General features: G+C 36.3%; 1 protein-coding gene across 6 annotated transcripts in view; it reads right to left on the bottom strand.

Annotated features, from left to right (window-relative positions):
• FAM185A (family with sequence similarity 185 member A) overlaps positions 1–21624 on the bottom strand; it is a 170543-nt gene that overhangs the window by 107003 nt on the left and 41916 nt on the right. For 5 of the 6 annotated variants that reach the window (XM_037012766.2, XM_073238972.1, XM_073238970.1 and 2 more), the window contains one exon: positions 7909–7970. In XM_037012766.2, the coding sequence (XP_036868661.2) occupies positions 7909–7970 (62 nt within the window). Of the gene's footprint in view, positions 1–6714; positions 7971–21624 lie in introns of those variants that run through there. The other variant, XM_037012773.2, reaches the window with a different exon arrangement.

Genomic DNA, 21624 nt, shown 5'->3' with positions numbered 1-21624 from the left:
GCCTTTCTTTTGTCCCAGGGCAGGCAGCTGTGGGAATCGGTTTGCAGTCTGAGTCTCGGATGTTGCTTGTCTGCTCTTCTAATATCCAGAGCACCATGCAATGTATGTCTGTACTCCTGGGGCAGATCACTAGAGCTGGTTATTTAGCAGTCCTGTGCTTCTACTCTCTTCCCACTCTGATTCTTTTCCTCCCACCAGTGAGCTGGGGTGGGGGGCGGTGCTCAGGTTCTGCCAGGTCACGGCTTTGTAGCTTACCCTTTTCCATGAGATGTTGGGTTCTCGCAGATGTAGCCTGGCTGGTGTATTGTATCTTCTGGTCACTTTTAGGAATAGTTGTATTTGCTGTATTTTCAAAATATATATGGCTTTGGGAGGAGAATTCCAACACCCTACTCACACCGCCATCTTTTCTTCCTCCTCCACTATTCAGTTCTTTACTGAAATGAAACTACTCTTTTTTCTGTTTAAAGTTAATAGCATGCACCACTGGGTACTTCCCCCAAGCTGGATCTCAAGATGCAGCTCATTTTGATTCTGTCCCATCACACTGCATTAAAAGTAATGTCCCTATTCACTTCCTATTTTTCTTTTCTATATTGAGGAGTCAATGTCACCAACTTTCTCATTATTTTCTCAAACTCCCATTATCTACTAATTGTTTTTGTATTATAATTAGGATCCAATTTATCCTGGCTTGTAGCTGACTGAGGAATTGTGGGACTCAATACTTATTCATCCGCATACTCAGCATTAAGGGTGGCTTATCCTTACTGGTGTTGGGGAGGAAAACTTTCTCTACCTCTCCAGGTTCTAACAGCTGTTCTAAGAGTCAAATTGATATGAGACAGATTAACAGGAGAAAAAAATTAATTTTATTACATACATATGGGGAATCTACAGACATAGCTTTCCAGACAGTCAGGGAGAATGAGGCATATATGTCATCCTGAACTAAGGAGAAGGGGGCAGAGGTCTGATAATTTTAAAGGAAAAGCAATTAACAGGAAAATTAAAGAGTAAAATGTTTGCTAAACAGATGTTTGCTGGGCGACACAGAAACAATGGGACATAGAAAGGAGCTTTAGTAGACTTTGCAACATTCTTGTTACCATGTTTAGGTAATATTATGATGTACTTATCAATGATGACAGCTCTTTCCAGAGCAGGTCCTCTGTCTAAATTCCTTTTATGCAGCTGAGAGTTGAGGTCAAAGTTTCTCTCTGAGTCTGCTGGGCCTTGATTGTTTTCAATTCTCAAACAATCTGCATGTCATAGTGGCACATCTTGAGGTGGCCTGCTTTTAGCCCCTACACAGTTATGCACAACTTTCAAAAATGGTTGCTCTTCTGAGATGAAAGGTTACATATAATTTGGTCATCTACTTAAAAATCTTTTACTCACCAAACATGTCCTTTTCCTAAAGGTCAAGACCATTGTTGCCTCTATCTCTTGTTATCATTGAATTATTACTAACAATTGTGATTTACATGTGTCTAGAGCTCTGCTGTTTGGGAGGCCGGTAACAGTGGGTGTTGGATATAGGAGCCTAAGAATGTATTTACTAAGCCAACAAGCCTGCAGAAGATGAAAAAGCTAAAGGACCGCCTTTGTTGGTATAGGCTGCTGAGATCCCTGGTTTGGGTGTTACTGCTAGGCATCAGGGAGATACAAAGAAATATAATATACCCTTAAGTAACTTATTATCTGTTTAAACAAAAGGAAAATAACAAAGTTTAAAATTATAAACAATTAATGTCAAGGAGCTATGTATTGTCAAGAAATTAATTCTATGATCAATTTCCTACCAAATTTCAGAGGAGGAACGGATTGGGTTTGGGTCTTTACAACAGTTTTGAAAGATGGATAAAGTTTAGACAGGCACAGATGGGGTGAAGGGTACAATGGAGCTCTGTTGCCTAGGAGTGCTTTACATTTGAAACTGATGGTGACAATGTTTTACACTTCAGATTCCCACAGTATTTGATATTATGCTGCAGTATGTCCTCAAGGGAAAACAGGGAAAAGAATCTCACAGAAAACACCTTCAAAGACATGATGAAAAGGGAGAAAAATTTCAGGAGAAGAAATGGGGAAAGCTGAAGATACAACTTATTTTTCCATAATAATGTCCTACTTAGAGGACATATAAAGACTATGTAAGTGTTTAGGACCATATTTTAAAAAGATTTAAAAAATAACAGCATGCAAAATTTCATCTTTGACCAAAAACTTATCATTTTCAGATTTGAGAATAAGTATTTCTCTGTAGAGAAGACACCTGTCAGTCCACAGGGACTGGTGGCTGAGAACCTAGTATAAATTAGTGTAGTAATTGTTTTTGAGCAAATTGTTCTTCAAACTTGTATAAGTTTTGTGTGAGTGCAAACATATAAGATCAAAGCAATGCTGTAAGAGACAGAATTAGCAAAGTTCTAGCTATCTCCCTGTTGAGTCTCGTTACAATTATTTTAATACTTCTAAGATTTGATTTAAGTGAAACAACATTTTAAACAACTGATGTCTCTCAATCTTTTCCAACTGCATTGTCCTATCTGAACTCAAATTGCCAGAGCACAAATTTAACTTAAAGCTTATGGTAATACCAGCCCTCCATGTAAATAACTCAGTTTCCAGACTTTTGCAATTAATAACTCAATGTAATTATATGGCAATGGGCAAAGTTTCAATGGCAAACATCATTACTCATTTCTGATTCCACAGAACTTGCTAATTACTCACTTTCTTTAGTAGTGGTCTCAAGATTCAAACCAACTTCCTAGAAGAACTTCAAACTTCAAAATGGCATTGTTTTCAAGTTAGATATACAGTACTTTTTTCTGATGCTGTGATATTATGATTTATAAAAATAAGTACTTGGTCATTCAGATAACCAAAGTGTACTTCTCATATATATTTGGTCTTCCTTCATGGTTCCTGCCTCATAGCTCCCTAAACCCTTGAAATTTCCTGAGTGATAGGCAACGGGAGCTTCTTTGGTCATATTTTGTCTCTTGTTCTCTGTTCCTGAAATCTATTCAGAGCCATAAAGATGAAATGGGTGTCTTGTTATTCATAATAAGACCCTTTCCACCACAGCTAGGTCAATGAGGTGACTTCTGGGAAGCACCTAAGGAAGGCACTGGTTTGCCAGGGGAACAGACCATGAATAGCTGGGTGGAACTTAGTCTTACTCCCTTATTTCTGGGGAAGGAAAAAGGGCGGAGGTTGAATAATCACCAATAGCCAATGTGATGAAATCTCTAAAAAACCCCAAAGGAAAGCATTCTGAGAGTTTCCGGGTTGGTGAATGTGTGATTTGGGAGAGTGCTGTGCCTAGAGAGGACGTGGAATCTCAGCATCCCTTCCCCATCCCTTACCCTAAGAATCTCTTACATCCAGCTACTCCTAAGCTACATATTTTTAATAATAAACAAGCGACCCAGTAAGTAAAACGTTTCTGAGTTCTCTAAGCAGCTCTAACAAATTCATCAAACCTGAGGAGTGGGGTGTTGGAATTTTGGATCTGCAGCCAGTGGTTCAGAAGCCTGGATGACAACCTAGACACACGATTGGCCTGGGAAGTGGAGGGCAGTCTTGTGGGACTAAGCCCTTAACCTGTGGAATCTGATGCTATCTCTGGGTAGATACTGCCAGAATTGGGTTGAATTGTAAGACAGCTGGTGTGGGAGAATTGCAAGGTGGTGTGGGGGAAACACCCCCATCTCCCAAAACACAAACACCCATTTTGCGGTCAGAATTCCTTTTAGATGCTTTGTTTGCTTCTTTCCTTAATCACTCCTAAGAAAGCCAGTAACAGTGTTTTTAATCATTTTGGTTACGGACACCTTTGAGGATCTGATTAAAGTCAAGAACCTCTCCTCATAAAAAAGTGTATTAGATACAAAGCTGCATGAATTTTCTGGGAGTTCATGGGCCTCCCTAAAGTTTATCCATGTATCCAACAGGAACCTGTGGACCCCGTGGTAAGAATTTCTGCTCCAGTGCATGGTCAGCCTTCATAGGTTGGCTGGTTAGGGGACTCCCTCATCAACGAAACTGGAAATGTCAGACAGAGGGCTCACTCAGGAGCCCTACAGAAATGCCTTCAGTGTTCCACTCCATGGCCATGCACACATAGCTTCTTTACCATTCACTGTGAACTGGCTGCCCCATAAAGCTACTGAGCTCTTAAGCTTTGAAATCTAGTGTTTAACACAATTACCCATACTCTTCCCCTCAGCAAGGCAAGCGAGCTGTGAAATGACAACTTGCGACAGTGAGTTAATTCTAAATTTGACCTAGTTTGAAAGTTCAGCACTAGTAATTACTTCTGTAACTAGTTAATGCTAATCATTGTTATTGCAGAGAGGCAGCTAAGAGAATATCATCTATAGTTCAGCAGCAGGAATACAGCCCTAATGACCCTCCACTTTGGTTTGGCTATGATTTTGAAGGCAGGCCTCTTCCAGAGCAACAGGACATAACACCGCTTAAAAAAGATTTAGAAATGACAGTGCAAGAGTCAACATACAGCAGTGAAGAGGAAGTAGTATGACCTACAGCCTCAAGCGGGAAGAACAAAAAATCTAGAACTTGGCAACTTCATTTGATGCCAAGTATTTTTACTAGCTGGACTTCAACAGTGTAAACAAGTAGCGTTATCATCTCCTGATTCTTATTCCAACTACAAACGTTTCTAAATACATCCTTAGTTCTAATAATCATGATTAAAAGAGAAAGCCAGATGAAGTTCTGCTGCTGTGTTAATTTTCCACCTAAATTTACCTTAATCAAACTAATGCTTTTGATGAGATTAGCAAATCTTGGGTTTATACAGTTATATAAAACAACTTGAGAGGTATGACCTTCTCTTTGGAAAAGGAAAAAAAGCAAAGATGGCCACTTAAGTCAGAGTAAAGTCAGAGCCAGAGCAGACTCTAAGAATCTGGGAGGCTTTGTTTTAAACGACATAGACGAACACTTTCAAAGGAAACAAGTTTTTCTTGTTATTTCCAGACACTGAACAAGAAGAAGGAACTAAATGCCAGTTAACACTGGACTCATCTCAGCATTTGACTTAACTGTCAGACGCAAATTAAATAGAAACAGGAGCTATTTGTCAATAGGAAGAATGTCCCTGCAATGTCTCAAAAAGGTCACTTTTTAATCAAATATTCACTAGGGAGGAATTTTTAAACTATGTTACGCCAAAAAAGATGCTCTCCCAATTTTTTACTAGGAGGTATGGGTTACTAATTGCATACCTACATATTAATTTTTAATGAGTTCTTACCTATGGATTTTTACCATGCTGGTAAAAGATGTACCTTTAGATTTTAACAGAATTCAAATGATCACTTGCCAGTTTACCACACTGCTATTATATAACATTGATGTGGGTAAGAGTCCAGGAGAAAGCACAACTCTACTATGACTGCCACAAATAAAGTATGTCAGTAATATTAGATCAGCGTTTTAACCTATTTTCTCTGTTACTTACCTCTTTAATGGGTTAATCACTGTCTTTCTGTACCCCACAAAATTTAAGATAAAATTTAAGGTAAAGGATATCAAAGTTATTTGGAAAAGTTTTAAAAGGGCTATACAAGGTATTATTATACAGTAATCTATATTAGCAAACTGCACTTAATAATTCTCCCCTTTCTTAGCTTGATTTTGAAAGAGCTTTTAAAATAAGATAGCATCACTTAGCCGTGGAATGGTTCCTGGAAATGGAGAGCAGGGGAATTAGCTAAGTAGGAAATTTTAAGACCTGAGCCAAGAGACTTAAGATAGCTGTTCTAATAAGCTAATTTTTAACTAAATTTGTGTATTCCTGGCAGTTGCATAAAAGTTGGCTTTTGACTCCTAAGTATCTGCCCTCTAAGAGCCTCAAGCACACAACTGGAGAGACTATAAAAGAGCCAGCTGCTTTCTAAAGCAGTAACACAGAAGACCAGGGTAAGGAGAAACATACGCTGTTATGTTCTCTGTAAACCAAGCAGGGTGTGTAACTGTTAAAGCTTCCTCTAAAACTCTTTGAGTAAAATCTTTCAAACAAGAAAAAGAGACACATTTGCTAATTATGAGGAGACAAATTTTATAGCTACAGAAATGAAGGAAAATGTGTAGGTGTTAAAAAAAAGTAGGGTATGAAAGGGAAAAAGAAGTAGTGTGAACAGGTAGTGAAATCTCCAAGTTCTCAGTGCAAAGTAAGCATGCTATCCAAAATATTACTTAGGTCTTCAGCAATTAAGCATTTGCTACATATGAGTTTGTGTTCAAAAGAGCAAAACTGACAGTTTTTCCTTTCTGGTTGGACTTGACTATGTGACCCAAATATGTAAAATTCCTTTAATAACTAAATACAGTTGACTGCTGTTATGCTCATGACCTTTCTGGCAGTTGACTAATTTCATAAGCTTTATTTTTAGTTACAAAAATATTTGCATATTACAAAAAAAATTTTCACTGCATGGGAGTGAAAAAAGATTATAAAAATCACCTCACTGTCTGTTTCCTCTGCTTAATAACTGAACACACACACACACACCACAACCACATCACACACATCACCCAAACTTGGACAAATTTTGATTTCATGAAGGGTGAACTAAATGAAGACTTTGGGATATCCCATAAAGCAGACTCTGTTTCCTAAATAAGACAGAATTCTAAATAAATGGAATATTAACAAAAAAGAAACTAAATCACAATATTTGGAAAGGTTTATTAGAAATCAGGTTTAAGAACTAATTTATCCTAATTACAAAAACATAATCTAACAGATGGGTCTATTCAGTGTTGTATAATTTAAATGATCCAGGATTAGAAGAGTAAAGTTTGAAAGAAAGAGAATTCATAAAATAACTTGATACAGTACACCATTATAAAAATAAAAACCTATCTTCAGGGTATAAAATAGCTGAATGGTTTCTTCCTCTCAATGAGTTATGTAATTTATTCTTAAATTACGCAAAAAAAAAGAATCAGTCGCCATTGTATCATATTTGTGATGTTTTTTATTCACAGCTTCAATTTACACTGATGTCATAGTAACTATAAGGTAGAGAACATGTTACATGAAAGCTATTGTGCAAAGAATTCTAGGATAACTGCCTCCCCATTACCTATGCCTTTGTATAATCTACTCTTGGGTGTGAGTGGGAACTGTAAATACGATGTCACGTACATGATTATGTTACGTAATATGGCAAAACAAATTATTCTGGGTAGAACTGATCTAATCAAGTGTGCCCTTTAAAAGCAGAGTTTTCTCCAACTGGTTGCAGAAGAGGGGCAGATATTCAAAGCATGCGTAGTACTGAAAATGCACCATTGCTGGCTTCAAGATGGAGAGGGCTACCCAAGAAAGGATGCAGGTGGCCTCTGAAAGCTTAGAGTGATCATTAACTGACAGCCAGCAAGAAAATGAAGTCCTCAGTTATTCAAGGAACTAGATTTCACTCACAGTATGAATGAGCTTGGAAATAGATTTTCTCCTCAGAGCATCCAGGTGAGAACACAGCCTAGTCAACACCCTGAGTCCACTTTGTGGATACCCTGAGGAGAGAACTTAGCCATACTGGGCTCCTGACCTAGAGAACTGTGAGCAGGTAAGTGGGTGTTAAGTTGATATGTTTGTGGTAATTTGTTACAGAACAGTGGAAAACTAGTGCAACAGCTAAGCACAAATTTTGAAAAATAAATTCACCAAGTATTCATTCCCTCAATACAATTCATGAGTATTCATTCTAGTTTGTTGTTTTCAACATTTATATGAACTTTTATATGCATTTTTGTAGTCATAGATCTGCTAATCATTGTTAAAAATTATAAATACAAGTAAAACCATTCTTAGTCCTGCAGTTTGAGGGACTGAAACCAGCTTTGACTTCTAAAACTTACAGTGCCATTTGGGGCATCAGCCTTAATCCATTTTTCATGTTTGCTTGCTTGATTCATCAGCCCTGAAACACAAAATTGCGTAAGGTTACATCTTGATTGACAAGAGCAGTACTTGACTGTGTAGATCCTAACAACATATCTCTAAAACTGGAAAACCCTTTGGAACAGCAAAAATCTTAGTAAAGATAGTCTGAGTTGGGAAAGAGTTATAGAGAAGTCACTTGGACGAGTTCCCTCTTCACATTTGTTTCAACTCAAAAACAACCCTGAGAGGGAAGCTACTTTGTTTTGTATTTGTGTATTTTTTTATATGCAGGTTTTGAAAGAGTCTTAAGTACAACTGACAAAATGATATGTATTGAAAGTATGCAATGTAATAAATTTTTGAAATATATAAAAATCTGTGAAAGCCTATCAAGATAATGGATATATCCATCACTCCTAAAAGTTCCCACGCACCCTTCTGTAATCTTTCCCTCCTGTCCCATCCTGGCCACATTGCTCAGCCATCAGTGATCTACTTTGTGTCACTATGTATTGGTTACGTTTCTATTAAAATTTTAATAAATGGAACCATACAGTATGTACTCTGAAAAAAAAAACAAGGTTCTTTCACTCAGCTTTAAGTATCCTGAGGGACATTCACATTGTAGTATGTATGTATCAGAAAGTTTCCTCCTACATGTGCTCATCAGCACTTTGCTGAATGCTCATAGGTACCCTCCCTCCTCTCTGGAACTCTATGCGGTGAGCTCTAGCAGCCCGTGTCTCCCAAGATGCTCAGCTTCTCCTCTACTCAGGAAGTCTGTTGTGCCCTGCCTGTTACCCGGCCGTGCCCTGCAGCCTGGAAACTCAAAGTAATAGCAGTGGCACTAATAGGCCTCACCTGGTTCATTCCCCATCTGTGTTCTTCTATGCTTTTTCTTTCAATCAAGATAATTAAGGTGTTACCCCTCCTCTGGAGCTCCATTGCAGATCTCCACTTAAGAAACCAATCAAATCTGAACTGAAGACAGCCGTAAATACACTGTCTCAGTTAATCATATACGTTTTCTTTGTTGAATCCAAGCACATATATCAGGAAACAATCCTTTTCTTTAGTACAGTTTTTTCTTTGTTAGTACCATATGATGTGGTACTGATGAAAAGGTGCATTGTACCATCCAATCTTTGTGTCAAGTGCTTCTCTGATACAAATTCTTCTCTGAATTGCCTGTCCCCTTTAATCTGAGCCATAATCTTGTCTATGTCTTAGAGTTCTTTGCATCTTTTCTAGAACACAGATGAGTATTCAATGACTTCTTTTGGAGTATTCCCTTCTACTTCTCTTGCTATATTTTCAGTATCATCGCAATCCCACTTCTCATTGAACTGGTTAAAATATCTCATTCAAATTGGTAATTCCCTGTGTCAGAAATTTCTTTTTCCTCTGACCATCATTAAGGGGTTCAGTTTTGTCGATTTTAATCTGTTTTTTTTCTGCCTGTGCTGCATTTGGTAGGTCAGGATTTCAGTTACCTGCAACCAACAGTTTTTCTATAATACAGAGTTTCCTTTTCTAGAAACTCAAACATAGAGGAAACAACTGGAAATTCTGAACATTGGTTGCTCTAACTTTATTGTTTTTTTACACCATTTAGTATCAATAGTAAAACATCAATAATAGCAAGGTTTTCTTTGAAACAGCTAAGCTCTTTTACATAATATAGTATTCATCATCTCCCCAATCAGGCATTTCTTGCTTATGGACAGCCAATCTACTGATTTCCCTGTGCACCAGTAGACGCCACACATAATGCTACTGCTATTAACAAAATGAACACACAAGTGATTTTAGCTTAGAGACAGTATTCAAAAAAGCAGACAGTTTATAAAATTTCATTTAGGTTTCTTGAAAATAGCTTTCTCTATCTTGCCAGTAAGTAACTTACAGATAACTCTTTGTACATTGGCCTGAATCTACAGAGACTCTATTCTAATTTGTAAAGCTTATAAATTCCTTCCTACAAAAATGTTGCAACACATAATGGAATTTGGGGTTGCAGAAACCTTGCTCCTTATTTAATTCCCTCTGCTAATGATAATCAGACAATGTTTCTTTCACCAAGAAATGGGAAATGACTTCTCTATATCCATATGTATTTGGCTTCCATTAAGTGAAGGAAAAGTTTCTTTCCAGTACATGTTCTTAGACTGTACCATTTGCTCTATAAATCTGCCCTATGCAAACCTACCAAATACATGAATCTCCAAGTTCATCTGTTTATTCATTTATTTTCCCAAATACCTAGTCAAAAAGTATTAGTCATAATTTAAATGAAAATGCACCTGATCTAAACAACATTGGCTGTGGAGAAAGATAGGGCTGTAAGGAGTAATTCACAACATTTACCTTCCTGTTTAAAAATAGGCTTAAAAAGCTTCTTGGCTAAGGTGAGCTTCTCCTTTCCCCTTCCTGTCTTCCCTCTCCACTTCCACTCCTACTCCCAACCCTGTAACAAACTGTATATTCACATTTGATTCAGAGGGATAATTCTGGTTGCCTTACTAGCAGCAGATTAAACTTCAGTGTATCCAAGTTGGAGGATTCCCTCTTTTATATTATAAACACTACGGACCATTCACTATAGGAAACACCATACTACATATTTTATAACTTCACATTCAAAAGATATAAAAAAACATGCTAATACTCTCAAGAAGCTTACTAGCTGGCTAGGAAAATAAATCATACCCTTGTGAAACTATGTGAAAATAACTACTCTGAAATTTTATTATTTATAAAGCATATATTTCACAAGCAAACCTCTACCACACATAATTCCATAACCAAATACTTTAATGTTCAACATTCCTTAACTGTTTACAGTTTTCCCTTGAGAAAAGTGCAACCCAAGACATCTTTACAACAAATTTTTACTGACAAATAATATTTCTGAGCTAGTTTTAATAGTGCCCATCATTACATTTTCTCTCAATTATCTTGAATAATAACAAAGTCAACAGTACTCTAGATTTTGAGCAAGTATAAAATCGATCAGTTTTGCCCAAGAAATATTCTTGGAGAGACTCTTTCTTCCTCAAATCTTTTATGTCTAATCCCATCCACTGTAGTTTTCATCTCAGATATTGTAGCTTTAATTTCTAGAAACTCAATTTTGGAATTTTTATATCTTCCATATCTTAACTTTATTCCAATATGTGGAATACAGTTATAATAACTATTCTATTTTCCTTCTCTGCTAATTCTAATATCCATGTCTGTTCTAGGTGGGTTTCAATTGAAACTTTTTCATTTATGGATTATATTTTCTTGCTCCTTTTCATGTCTGATAATCTCTGATTGGATTGCGAATTTTATTTTGCTGAGTGCTAGGTAATTTTGCATTCCTGTGTAACTTGAGCTTTGTTCAGGGACGCAGTTAGGTTACCTGGAAGCATCTTCATCTTTCGCTTTTGTGATTTGTTAGGCAATTCTGGTGAAGTGCTCAGTCTAGGGCTGTTTCTAACTACTAAGTGCACTACCCAATACCCCATAAATTACAATTTTTTTCCAGTCTGTCAAATGGCACAGCCATTATTCCTGGGCCTGTGTGAATATCAGGTTCTATTTCCTCTAGTACTCTGTCCTATGAACTCTAGCTGTCTTGGTCTCGTAACAGTCTCTTCAACTCAGGGAATCTGCTGGGCTCCACATTGGTTCCCTCTCCTGAGCACTACAGCCTGAGAAAGGCAGTACACAGGGTCTTATTTTATTTGTTTTCCATCTCTCCGTGGTCACTTTCTTTCATTGCCTGGTGTCTAGTGTCTTGGAAACTATAATTTTATGTATTTTGTCTGTTTAAAAAATTTTGTTATTTTATGTAGGAAGGTAAATCAGTCTTTTTTACTGTACTTTCTTGTCCGGAAGCCTTCATTGTTTCTTTCTTTCTCCCTCTTCCCATCTTTATTCCCTTTCCTCCCTCCCTCCATCATGGTCTCTCTTTTTAATTTCTCATTTTGAGATAATTAAAGACTCATAAGAAGATGCAAAAAATAACACAAAGAGGTCCTGTGCACCCATTGCCCAGTTTCCCCAACGATGACATCTTATATAACCATAGCACATTATCAAAACCAGGTATTTGGTTGGCAAAGCACAATTAGACTACAGATCTTATTCAGATTTCACCATTTTTTGCACACACTCACTTTTTCGTGTGTTTTTATGTATACTTTTATGACCTTTCATCTCATGTATATAGTCATAGAACCATCATTATAATCAAGACACAGAACTGTTCTATCACCACAAATGAAGTCCCTTATGACATTCTTTTATATATAGTCTTATCCTCCCTCTCCTTTGCTAACCTTTGGCAACCACTTGGTCTGTTCTCCACATCTTTTGTCATTTCAAGAATATCATAAATGTAATCATATGGTATGTAGTATATTGAGACTGGCTTTTTTGACTTGGCATGGTATACTCAAGTTCTATCCAAATTGTGTATTATCAACAGATTTTTCCTTTTTACTGTTGAATAGTATTCCACTATATGGACATATTACAGTTTGTATAACTGTTTACTGGTAGAAGTATATTTTAGTTATTTCCAGGTTTTAGCTATTACAAAGAAGCTATGAATATTTGTGTATGTTTTTATGTGACTATTAAGTTTCATTTCTCCAAGATAATTGGCCAGGACTGTAACTGCTGTGTCACATGGTAGCTTCACATTTGGTTTTTTAACAAATGGCCACACTGAATTCTAGCATGGCTGTATCATTTTACATTCCCAACAGCAATGCAGGAGAGATCTAATCTTTTCACACCCTTGTCAGTATTTGGTATTATCAGTAATTTTTATTTTAGCCATTCTAACAGGTATGTAATAGTATCTTATTCTGATTTTAATTTGTACTTCGCTAATGACGAGTGAAGCTAAACATGTTTTTGTATTTTAACTTGCCATTTTATATCTTCTATGGTTGTGTTGTTTCTTAAATTTTCTGTAATTATACTTTTATGTGCACAAATCATTTTTTCTTTACTACTGAAGAGTTCATTCAGGTTAAGATTTGGCTGTGATTCAGTATTTCTTGAATGACCAAAATAAACACAAAAAAGTAATAATAATAATAATAATAATAATAATAATAATAATAATAATAATAATAAAAACCCAGGTATTACAAACAGAATTCTTATGTTCTAAGATTGGGGCATGCACTTTGATCTCTAGCTTAGGGGTCAGCAAACTGCAGCCTGCAGGCCAAATCTGAACCGAGGCCTATTTTTATGGCCTGGGAGCCAAGAATGACTTTTACATTTTTAAAGGATTATATATAAAAAAAGAATATGCCACAGAAACCATATGTAGCTGCAAAATGTAACATATTTACTAGCTAGCCTTACAGTTAAAGTTTGCAGAAGAACAGAAACAAAACCTGGTCTTTTTTGGTAAACATTAACAAAATTGATTTCTAATTACCAGTGATACTCCCAGGATCTTATACTTTAATAAATGATGGAGAAACAAAAGCACCATAAAAGCACAAATGATCTGAAAGCAGTTGTTATATTAATTCCCTGATGAAGTATTTTTAAGCAGATAGCATGAGCCTACAGCATTCTTTATTCTCTTACTGAATTTCTTCCATGTCATCTTGAAGTACATCTACATGACTGACAAATATATACATCTATATTAGCCTGGAGAGAACCAGAATAGTGTGTTCTAAAAAGAGTTATTTATATAATCTACTCAAAATACCAGTTGATTCCCTCCATTTGGAAAGAAAACACTGTCTCTAGATCGTAAAAGTAGCCTCCTGTGGGCTTAGTCCCATTTCAAGTCCCTTTTCCAAGCCAGGAACCAGTTTTCCATTATAAAGTCACAATTACACTAAATGTGTAACTATCCAGCCTAAAGACAAGCTGAGAATTCTCCTCTGACTTGATGGTTCAGTTTGACCCCAAATGAATTTATTTTTTATATGCTACACATTTTCAGTTTAACTAAAATAAAATGAACCCAGTAGGACCACATCCCCTACTATACCAACAGTAGTGACAACAGTCAGTTGGCAGGCAACTCACTTTATATCCAACATTCTCTAAATTGGGAAACTTTATGACAAAAGCCACATACATATTTGGGCTTGATATACCACAGTGAGGTTTCATATCTAAGTTGATGATTCAAGTCTAAAACATAATATAGAAGTCAAGTTCTTCCTAGAAATATCTTCAGCCATTCACTACCTTTTGAATTTGCCATATATGGGAAGAGCACAAAGCTCAGAATCGAGGATCAGAGAATGTACTCCCCCAAATACACACTGTGCACAGCTTTTTAGTAGGTAAATATTTCAGTCTGAGAAAGTGCCAGGCTTTCTTTTGACCTCAAAATGGCACATACTACTTGAAAGTCACTTTAAGAATTATACAACATTTATCAGTCACGTTAAGAATTATACAACAGTTATCAGTGACAGCAACAGCAAGGGAAGCTACAAAGCAGGAAATCAAATAAATAACAGGGCTGACACATCCAATCCTGTGAGAAGCCTGAGCACTAGCGACTAAATTTTACTAGTGTGGCTTCTTGCAGAAATCACTAGAAGTTATGCTTCAGATACAATCCAGACCTGTTAGCAGTGAGTATCTGTTTCTATGCCTCATAGGCTCTGTTAGGAAGGCCCACATGAGCTGAGCTCAGCTGCTTATAATAACAACTCACATATAACTTTCCTCATTATTCCCAAAACTGGGTTTCACATTGTAAATCTTCACAGAAAAAGCAATGTGCCCTGATTTTCTAGGCCTGTTAAATTATTTCATCAACTTGTGGCCTTCTGGTCACCAAAAAGTTTTAGAATCAAACAAAATATCAAAGTTTCTCTAAACCCAGTACTTGTTCACAAAGCTCTTTCCAAAACAGACTGCTCTGTCTTTATATGAGGTCCCTCTGCACTATTACTCTAATGGATTTAACCTAGTACCAGAGACAACCTACAGATCCATCTGGGGCCCAGTCTTGCAGGATAACATGTACTACTCTACAAAAGAACACGGCTGGTTAATACCGAGAATCATGTACTATGAGCAGGAAATAAACTTCATTCTGTAATTTGGGCCTTCCTGGTTTAGGAAGTAGGGGCTAGAGTATAAGACACGATAACATGTCACACACAAAAAGAACTGAATAGGCTAAGGAGCTTCATAATGAAGAATGAGGTAAGTATGTATCTTCCCCATTACATCCATTTATCTACTTTTTCACCCCAAATTTATTGGAGGCTTATTTATTTGTTGAGTTTAAGGTAGATCACTGGAGAGTCAAGGCCTCTGAACTCTTTCTCCTGAATTTCTGCAGTAACCTAATTAATTTAGCTTTTCCTCCATCCTCTACTATCCTTTCCAATTTTTCCCATTCAATATTCAGTGATCTCTTTAATATACAGATCTGATTATGGGAACCCCAGATTAAAACCTTTCAGTGCCTTTGCAACACACTTGGTATAAAATCCAAATCAGCCCTATATGATCTGACTGCTCTCAAACTCTCCAGCCTCCTCTTATACCACTTTCACCCTTAATCTCCATACACTGGTTATATTGGACTTGTCTCACTTCCTCAAACTCACAATGCTAGTCTAATTTCAATGTGCCACCTCAGTGCTCTCACAGTGCCATGTACATATCTTTATTATTATATATATTCCACCTTACTGTATTCACTGGTTTGTCTTACCTCACCAGAATGTAAGCTTCTCAGAGGTAGAGAGGCCATACTTTATTATGTTTGCACTCTTAGTTGCTAGCAGTGCTTGACTCAATGCTTATTGAGTGACTAACCAAATAAAGAAAAATAAAGAACGCAAGAGGAGGAGGAGCTAGGCTAGGGAAAGATAATGTTTGTTTTCAAATACATTAAGTACAACATGGTACAAGGTTAGTGGAATAGAAATGGACAAAGACTTGACAAAGAGGTCAGGTCTACATACTGGTTTTATCCAATGACAAGAGTGGCACATATGTTTACAACATAGTTTACTGACTATCTGAAACCAACTGTTGAGACCTACTGCTCAAAGAAAAAGATTCCTTTCTAAATATGACTGCTCATTGACAATGCACCTAGTCACCCAAGAGCTCTGATGGAGAATGGACACTGAGATGGATGCTGCTTTCATACCTGCTAACACAACATCCAATCTGTAGTCCACAGAGTCATTTTAACTTTCAAGGCTTATTATGTAAGAAATACATTTTCTAAGGCTATAGCTGCCATAGATAATGATTCCTCTGAGGAATCTGGGCAAACTAAACTGAAAACCTTCTGGAAAGGATTACTACTTTATATCCAACATTCAAATCTAGATGCCATTAAGATTTGGGATTCATGGGAAGAGGTCTAAGTATCAACATTAACAGGAATTTGGAAGATGTTGATTCCAACCCTCATGGATGATACTGTGGGGTTTCAAGACAGCAGTGCAGGAAGTAACTGCAGATGTGCTGGAAATAGCAAGAGCACTAGAATTAGAAATAGAGCCTCAAGATGTGACTGAATTGCTGCAATCTCATGATAAAATTCGAACAGATGAGGAGCTGCTTCTTAGGGGTGAGCAAAGAAAATGGTTGCTTGAAATGGAATCTTCTCCTGGTAAAGATGTAAAGATTATTGAAACAACAACAAAGGATGTAGAAAATGACATAAACTTAGCTGAAATAGAGAAGCAGGGTTTGAGAGCACTGACTTCAATTTTGGAAGAAGTTCTAACTGTGGGTAAAATGCTACCAAAACAGCACCAAATGTTACAAAGAAGTCATTCATGAAAGGAAGAGTCGATTAATGCAGCAAACTTCATTACTGTCTTATGTTAAGATACTGTTGCAGCCACCATAACCTTCAGGAACCACCACCAGAATCAGTCATCAGCCATCAACATGGAAGCAAGACCCTCCATCAGCAACAAGATTACAACTCACTGAAAGCTCAGATGATAGTTAGCATTTTTTTAGCAGTAAGTTATTTTTTTAAGGTATGTATATTGTTTTTCATGTAATGCTACTGAACACTTAATAGACTACAGTATGGTTTAAACATAGCTTTTATAGACACTAGGAAATCAGAAAATTCATTGGACTCATTTTACCTCAATATTTGCTTTATTGTGGTGGTCTGGAACCAAACCCACAATGCTTCTGAGGCATACCTCTACTTAAAACTAAAAGGTGATAACCCCATTGTAACCACAATCCAAAAACCTGTATTAGATACACAGAAAGAGAAAGGACTCCAACCATAACACCAAAGAAAGTCATCATGCACAAGGAAAGAGAGCAAAAGAAGGAAGGATTTGAGATGAACAACAAAAACAATAAGAATAATTTTAAATGGCAGTAAGTACATCCCTATCAATAATTATCTTAAATGTAAATGGAATAAATCCTACAATTAAAAGACACAGGGTGATAGAATAAAAAACAAAGAAAAAAACAAGACTTCCCTATATCCTGACTATAAGACACTCACTTGAGTCCTAAAAGACAAAAAGAGACTAAAACTTAAGGAATGGAAAAGATTTTTCTATGCAAATGGAAATGAAAAAAAAAAAGCCGGAGTAGCAGCATTTATACCAGACAAAATATTCTTTAAAACAAGGACTGTAACAAGAAACAAAAAAGGACATTATACAATGAGTTAGGGCTTACTACAGCAAAAAGAGATAATAATTATAAGTATGCACCCAACAGAGGAGCACCTAATTACAGAAAGCAGACATTAACAGACATAAAGGGAGAAACTGACAGTAATACAATCATATTAGGAGAATTTAATGCCCCACTTACATCAATGAATAGGTCATCCAGACAGAAAATCAAACAATAGCTTTGAATGATAAATTAAACCAAATGGACTATATAGATAAATACAGGACATTATACCAAAAACAGCAGAATACACATTTTCTTCAAGTATATATGGAACATTCTCCAGGACAGACCACATGTTAGGCCACAAAATAAGCCAAGATAAATTTAAGATAATAGAAATCATACCAGGCATCTTTTCTGATCACAATTGCTAGGAAACCAAAAATCAATTATAAGAAAAAAACACACATGGAGGCTAAACAGCATGATGTTTTTTGACAGTACGGACAACAAATGGGTCAAAAAGAAGATAAAAAATACTTGGAGAATAATGAAGATAAAAACAACAATGGTTCAAAATCTTTGGGATAGGCAGAGGCAGTTCTAAGAGGGAAGTTAATAGTGATACAGGCCTAACTCAACCTATACCTACAGAAACTAGAAGAAGAAAACTAAGCCCAAAGTTAATAGAAGGAAGGAAACAACAAAGATTTAAAAAACTCCCATGAACAAAAGTCAAGGACCAGATGATTTCACAGAATTCTACCAAACATTTAAGAAGAGTTAATAGCTACCCTTCTCAAACTATTCCAAAATATTGAAGAGGAAAGAAATCTTCCAAATTCATTCTACAAGGTCAGCATCATTTCAATACCAAAACCAGACATGGACACTACAAAAGAAGAAAATTAAAGACCATCTCTAATGAACACAGATGCAAAAGTCTTCAACAAAATACTAGCAAATTGAATTAAAAAATACAGAAGGACCATTCAACACAACCAAATAACCTGGGATTTATTCCAGGGATACAAGGATGGTTCAATATCCACAAATCAATATGATACATAACATTAACAAAAGGAAGGATAAAACTATATGATCACCTCAATAGATGCTGAAAAAGCACTAGACAAAAATTCAATGTCTGTTCATGATAAAAACTTTCAACAAAGTGGGTACACAGGAAATATATGCCAACATAATAAAGGCCATATATGTCAAAGCTCCAGCTAATATCATACTCAGTGGTGAAAAGTGGAAAGCTTTTCCTCTAAGATCAGGAACAAGACAAGGATGTCTACTCTTACCACTTTTATTCAACATAGTGCTGGAGGACCTAGCCACAGCAATCAAGCAACACAAAGAGATAAAAGGCATTCAAATTGGTGAGGAAGAAGTTAAACTGTCACTATTTGCAGATGACATATTACATATAGAAAACCCTAAAGATTCCACCAAACAACTATTAGAATAACTGAATTCAGCAAAATGCAGAATATAAAATTAATACACAGAAATCTGTTGCATTCCTATATACTAACAATGAATTAGCAGAAAGAGAAATCAGGAAAACAACTCCACTTACAACTGCATCACAAACAATAAAATACATGGGAATAAGCCTAACCAAGGAGGTAAAAGACCTTTACTTAGAAAACTGTAAGACACTCATGAATGAGATCAAAGAAGACACCAATAAACAGGAATCTATCCCAGGCTCATAGATAGAAAGAATTAATACTGTCAAAATGGCCATCCTGCCCAAAGCAATTTACAGATTCAATGCAATCTCTATCAAAATACCAATAGCATTCTTCAGTGAACTACAACAAAGAATTAAAAAATTCACACAGAACCACAAAGACCCCGAATAGCCAAAACTATCCTGAGAAAGAAGAAAAAAGCTGGGGGGATTATGCTCCCTGACTTCAAGCTCTACTACAAAGCTACAGTAATAAAAAAAATTTGGTCCTGGCACAAGAACAGACCCATAGATCAATGGAACAGAGAGCCCAGATATAAACCCATGCATATACAGTCAATTAATGTATGATACAGGAGCCACTAATATAGGATGGGGAAAAGGCAGCCTTTTAAACAACTGGTGTTGGCAAAACTGGACTATATATAAGAGAATGAAACTGTATTACTGTCTAACTCCATATACAAAATTAAACACGAAATGGATCAAAGACCTGAATGTAAGTCATGAAACCAAAAAACTCTTAGAAGAAAACATAGGCAAAAATGTCTTGAATATAAACATGAGCAAGTTTTTCCTGAACACAACTCCCTGAGCCAGGGAAACAAAATAAAAAAATGAGCAAGTGGGACTACATCAAACTAAACATTTTTGTCTAGATGGTCTATCCATTGATATATATGAGGTTGTTAAAAGTCCCCCGTTATTTTATTACTATCAATTATTCCCTTTATGTCTGTTAGTATTTGCTTTATATATTTCGGTGCTCCTACATTGGGTGCATAGATATTTATAATTTTATATACTGTAGTTGGACTGGTCCCTTTATCATTATGTAATGCCCTTCTTTGTCTCTTGTCACATTCTTTGTTTTGAAGTCTCTTTTGTCTGGTATAGCTATTGCCACTCCAGCTTTTTTTTCTTGTTTCCATTTGCATAGAATATCTTTTTCCATCTCTTCATTTTAAGTCTATATGTGTCTTTAGGTCTGAAGGTAGTCTCTTATAGGCAACATATAAATGGGTCTTGTTATTTATTTTTTTACATCCATTCAGCCACCCTGTCTTTTAATTGGAGCATTTAGACAATTTACATATAAAGTTATTATTGAATGATATTTACTTCTTGCTATTTTGTTAATTGTTTTCTGCTTGATTTTATAGTTCTTCTCTTTTCCTTTTTTCTTCTCTTGCTCTCTTCCCTTGTGATTTGATGACTTTCTTTAGTGTTATGTTTGGTTATGTTCTTTATTTTTTGTGTATTTTTTATAGGTTTTTGGCTTCTAGTTACCATGAGTCTCATGTAAATCACTGTACATATAAGCAGTCTATATTAGGTTGATGACTGATTACGTTCAAACACATTCTAAAGCACTACTTTATTCCCCCTCCACATTTTATGTATGTAATGGTAAACAATGTATAACTTTTTTATTTTGTATATCCCTTGACTTATTTTTGTGTACATAACTGATTTTACTACTTTTGTGTTTTGAACTTCAATTTTGAATGATGAACTTGCTGGCTATTCTTGGTTTTTTCCTTTTAGCACTTTGAAAAATGCTGCCACTCCCCTCTGGCCTGTAAAACTGATGAAAAAATAGCAGACAGCTGTATGGGAGTTCCCTTGTATATAATTGAATGCTTTTCTCTTGATGCTTTTAATCTTTGTCATTTTAGTTACTGTGTGTATTGGCATAGACCTATTTGGGTTCCTCTCAATAGGGGATCATGGATGTGGATGTTTGTTTCCTTCCCCAAGTTAGGAAAGTTTTCAGCTATTATTTCTTCACATAAGTTTTCTGCCTCTGGGAACCCTTATTATGTGAATGTTTTTTATTTGAAGTTGATGTAGAGATCTCTTAGCATCTCCTCATTTTTTAAAATTCTTTTTTCTTTCTGTTGCTCAACTAGACTGACTTCCACTGCCCTGCCTTCCAGATTGTTGATCCATTATCTCACATCCTCTAATCTGCTACTGATTACCCCGAGTGTATTTTTCATTTCAGTAATTGTTTTCTTTGGCTCTGACTGGTTCTTTTTCGTATTTTCTACTTCTTGATTGAAACCCTCCCTGAGTTTATCCACTCCTCTCTCCAGTCCAGTAAGCACCTTTATGACCATTACCTTAAATTCCTTATCAGGAAGACTGTTTATCTCTGTTTCATTTTGTAACTTTTTTGGCATTTTGTCTTGTTCTTTCAACTGGAAAATATTCCTCTGCCTCCTCTTTTTGTCTGGTTCTCTGTGTTTTTTTCTATGTAGTAGATAGGTCAGCTGTATCTCCTGGTCTTGAAAGCAGTGGCCTTAGGTAGTAGATGTCCTGTGGTGCCTAGATGTGTAATACCCTGTGGTCACCAGAA

The sequence above is a fragment of the Manis javanica genome, chromosome 6 (assembly GCF_040802235.1).
Source record: "Manis javanica isolate MJ-LG chromosome 6, MJ_LKY, whole genome shotgun sequence".
Taxonomy (NCBI): Eukaryota; Metazoa; Chordata; class Mammalia; order Pholidota; family Manidae; genus Manis; species Manis javanica.
The sequence above is the reverse complement of the archived record's forward strand: the minus strand, read 5'-3'. Positions and strand labels throughout refer to the sequence as shown.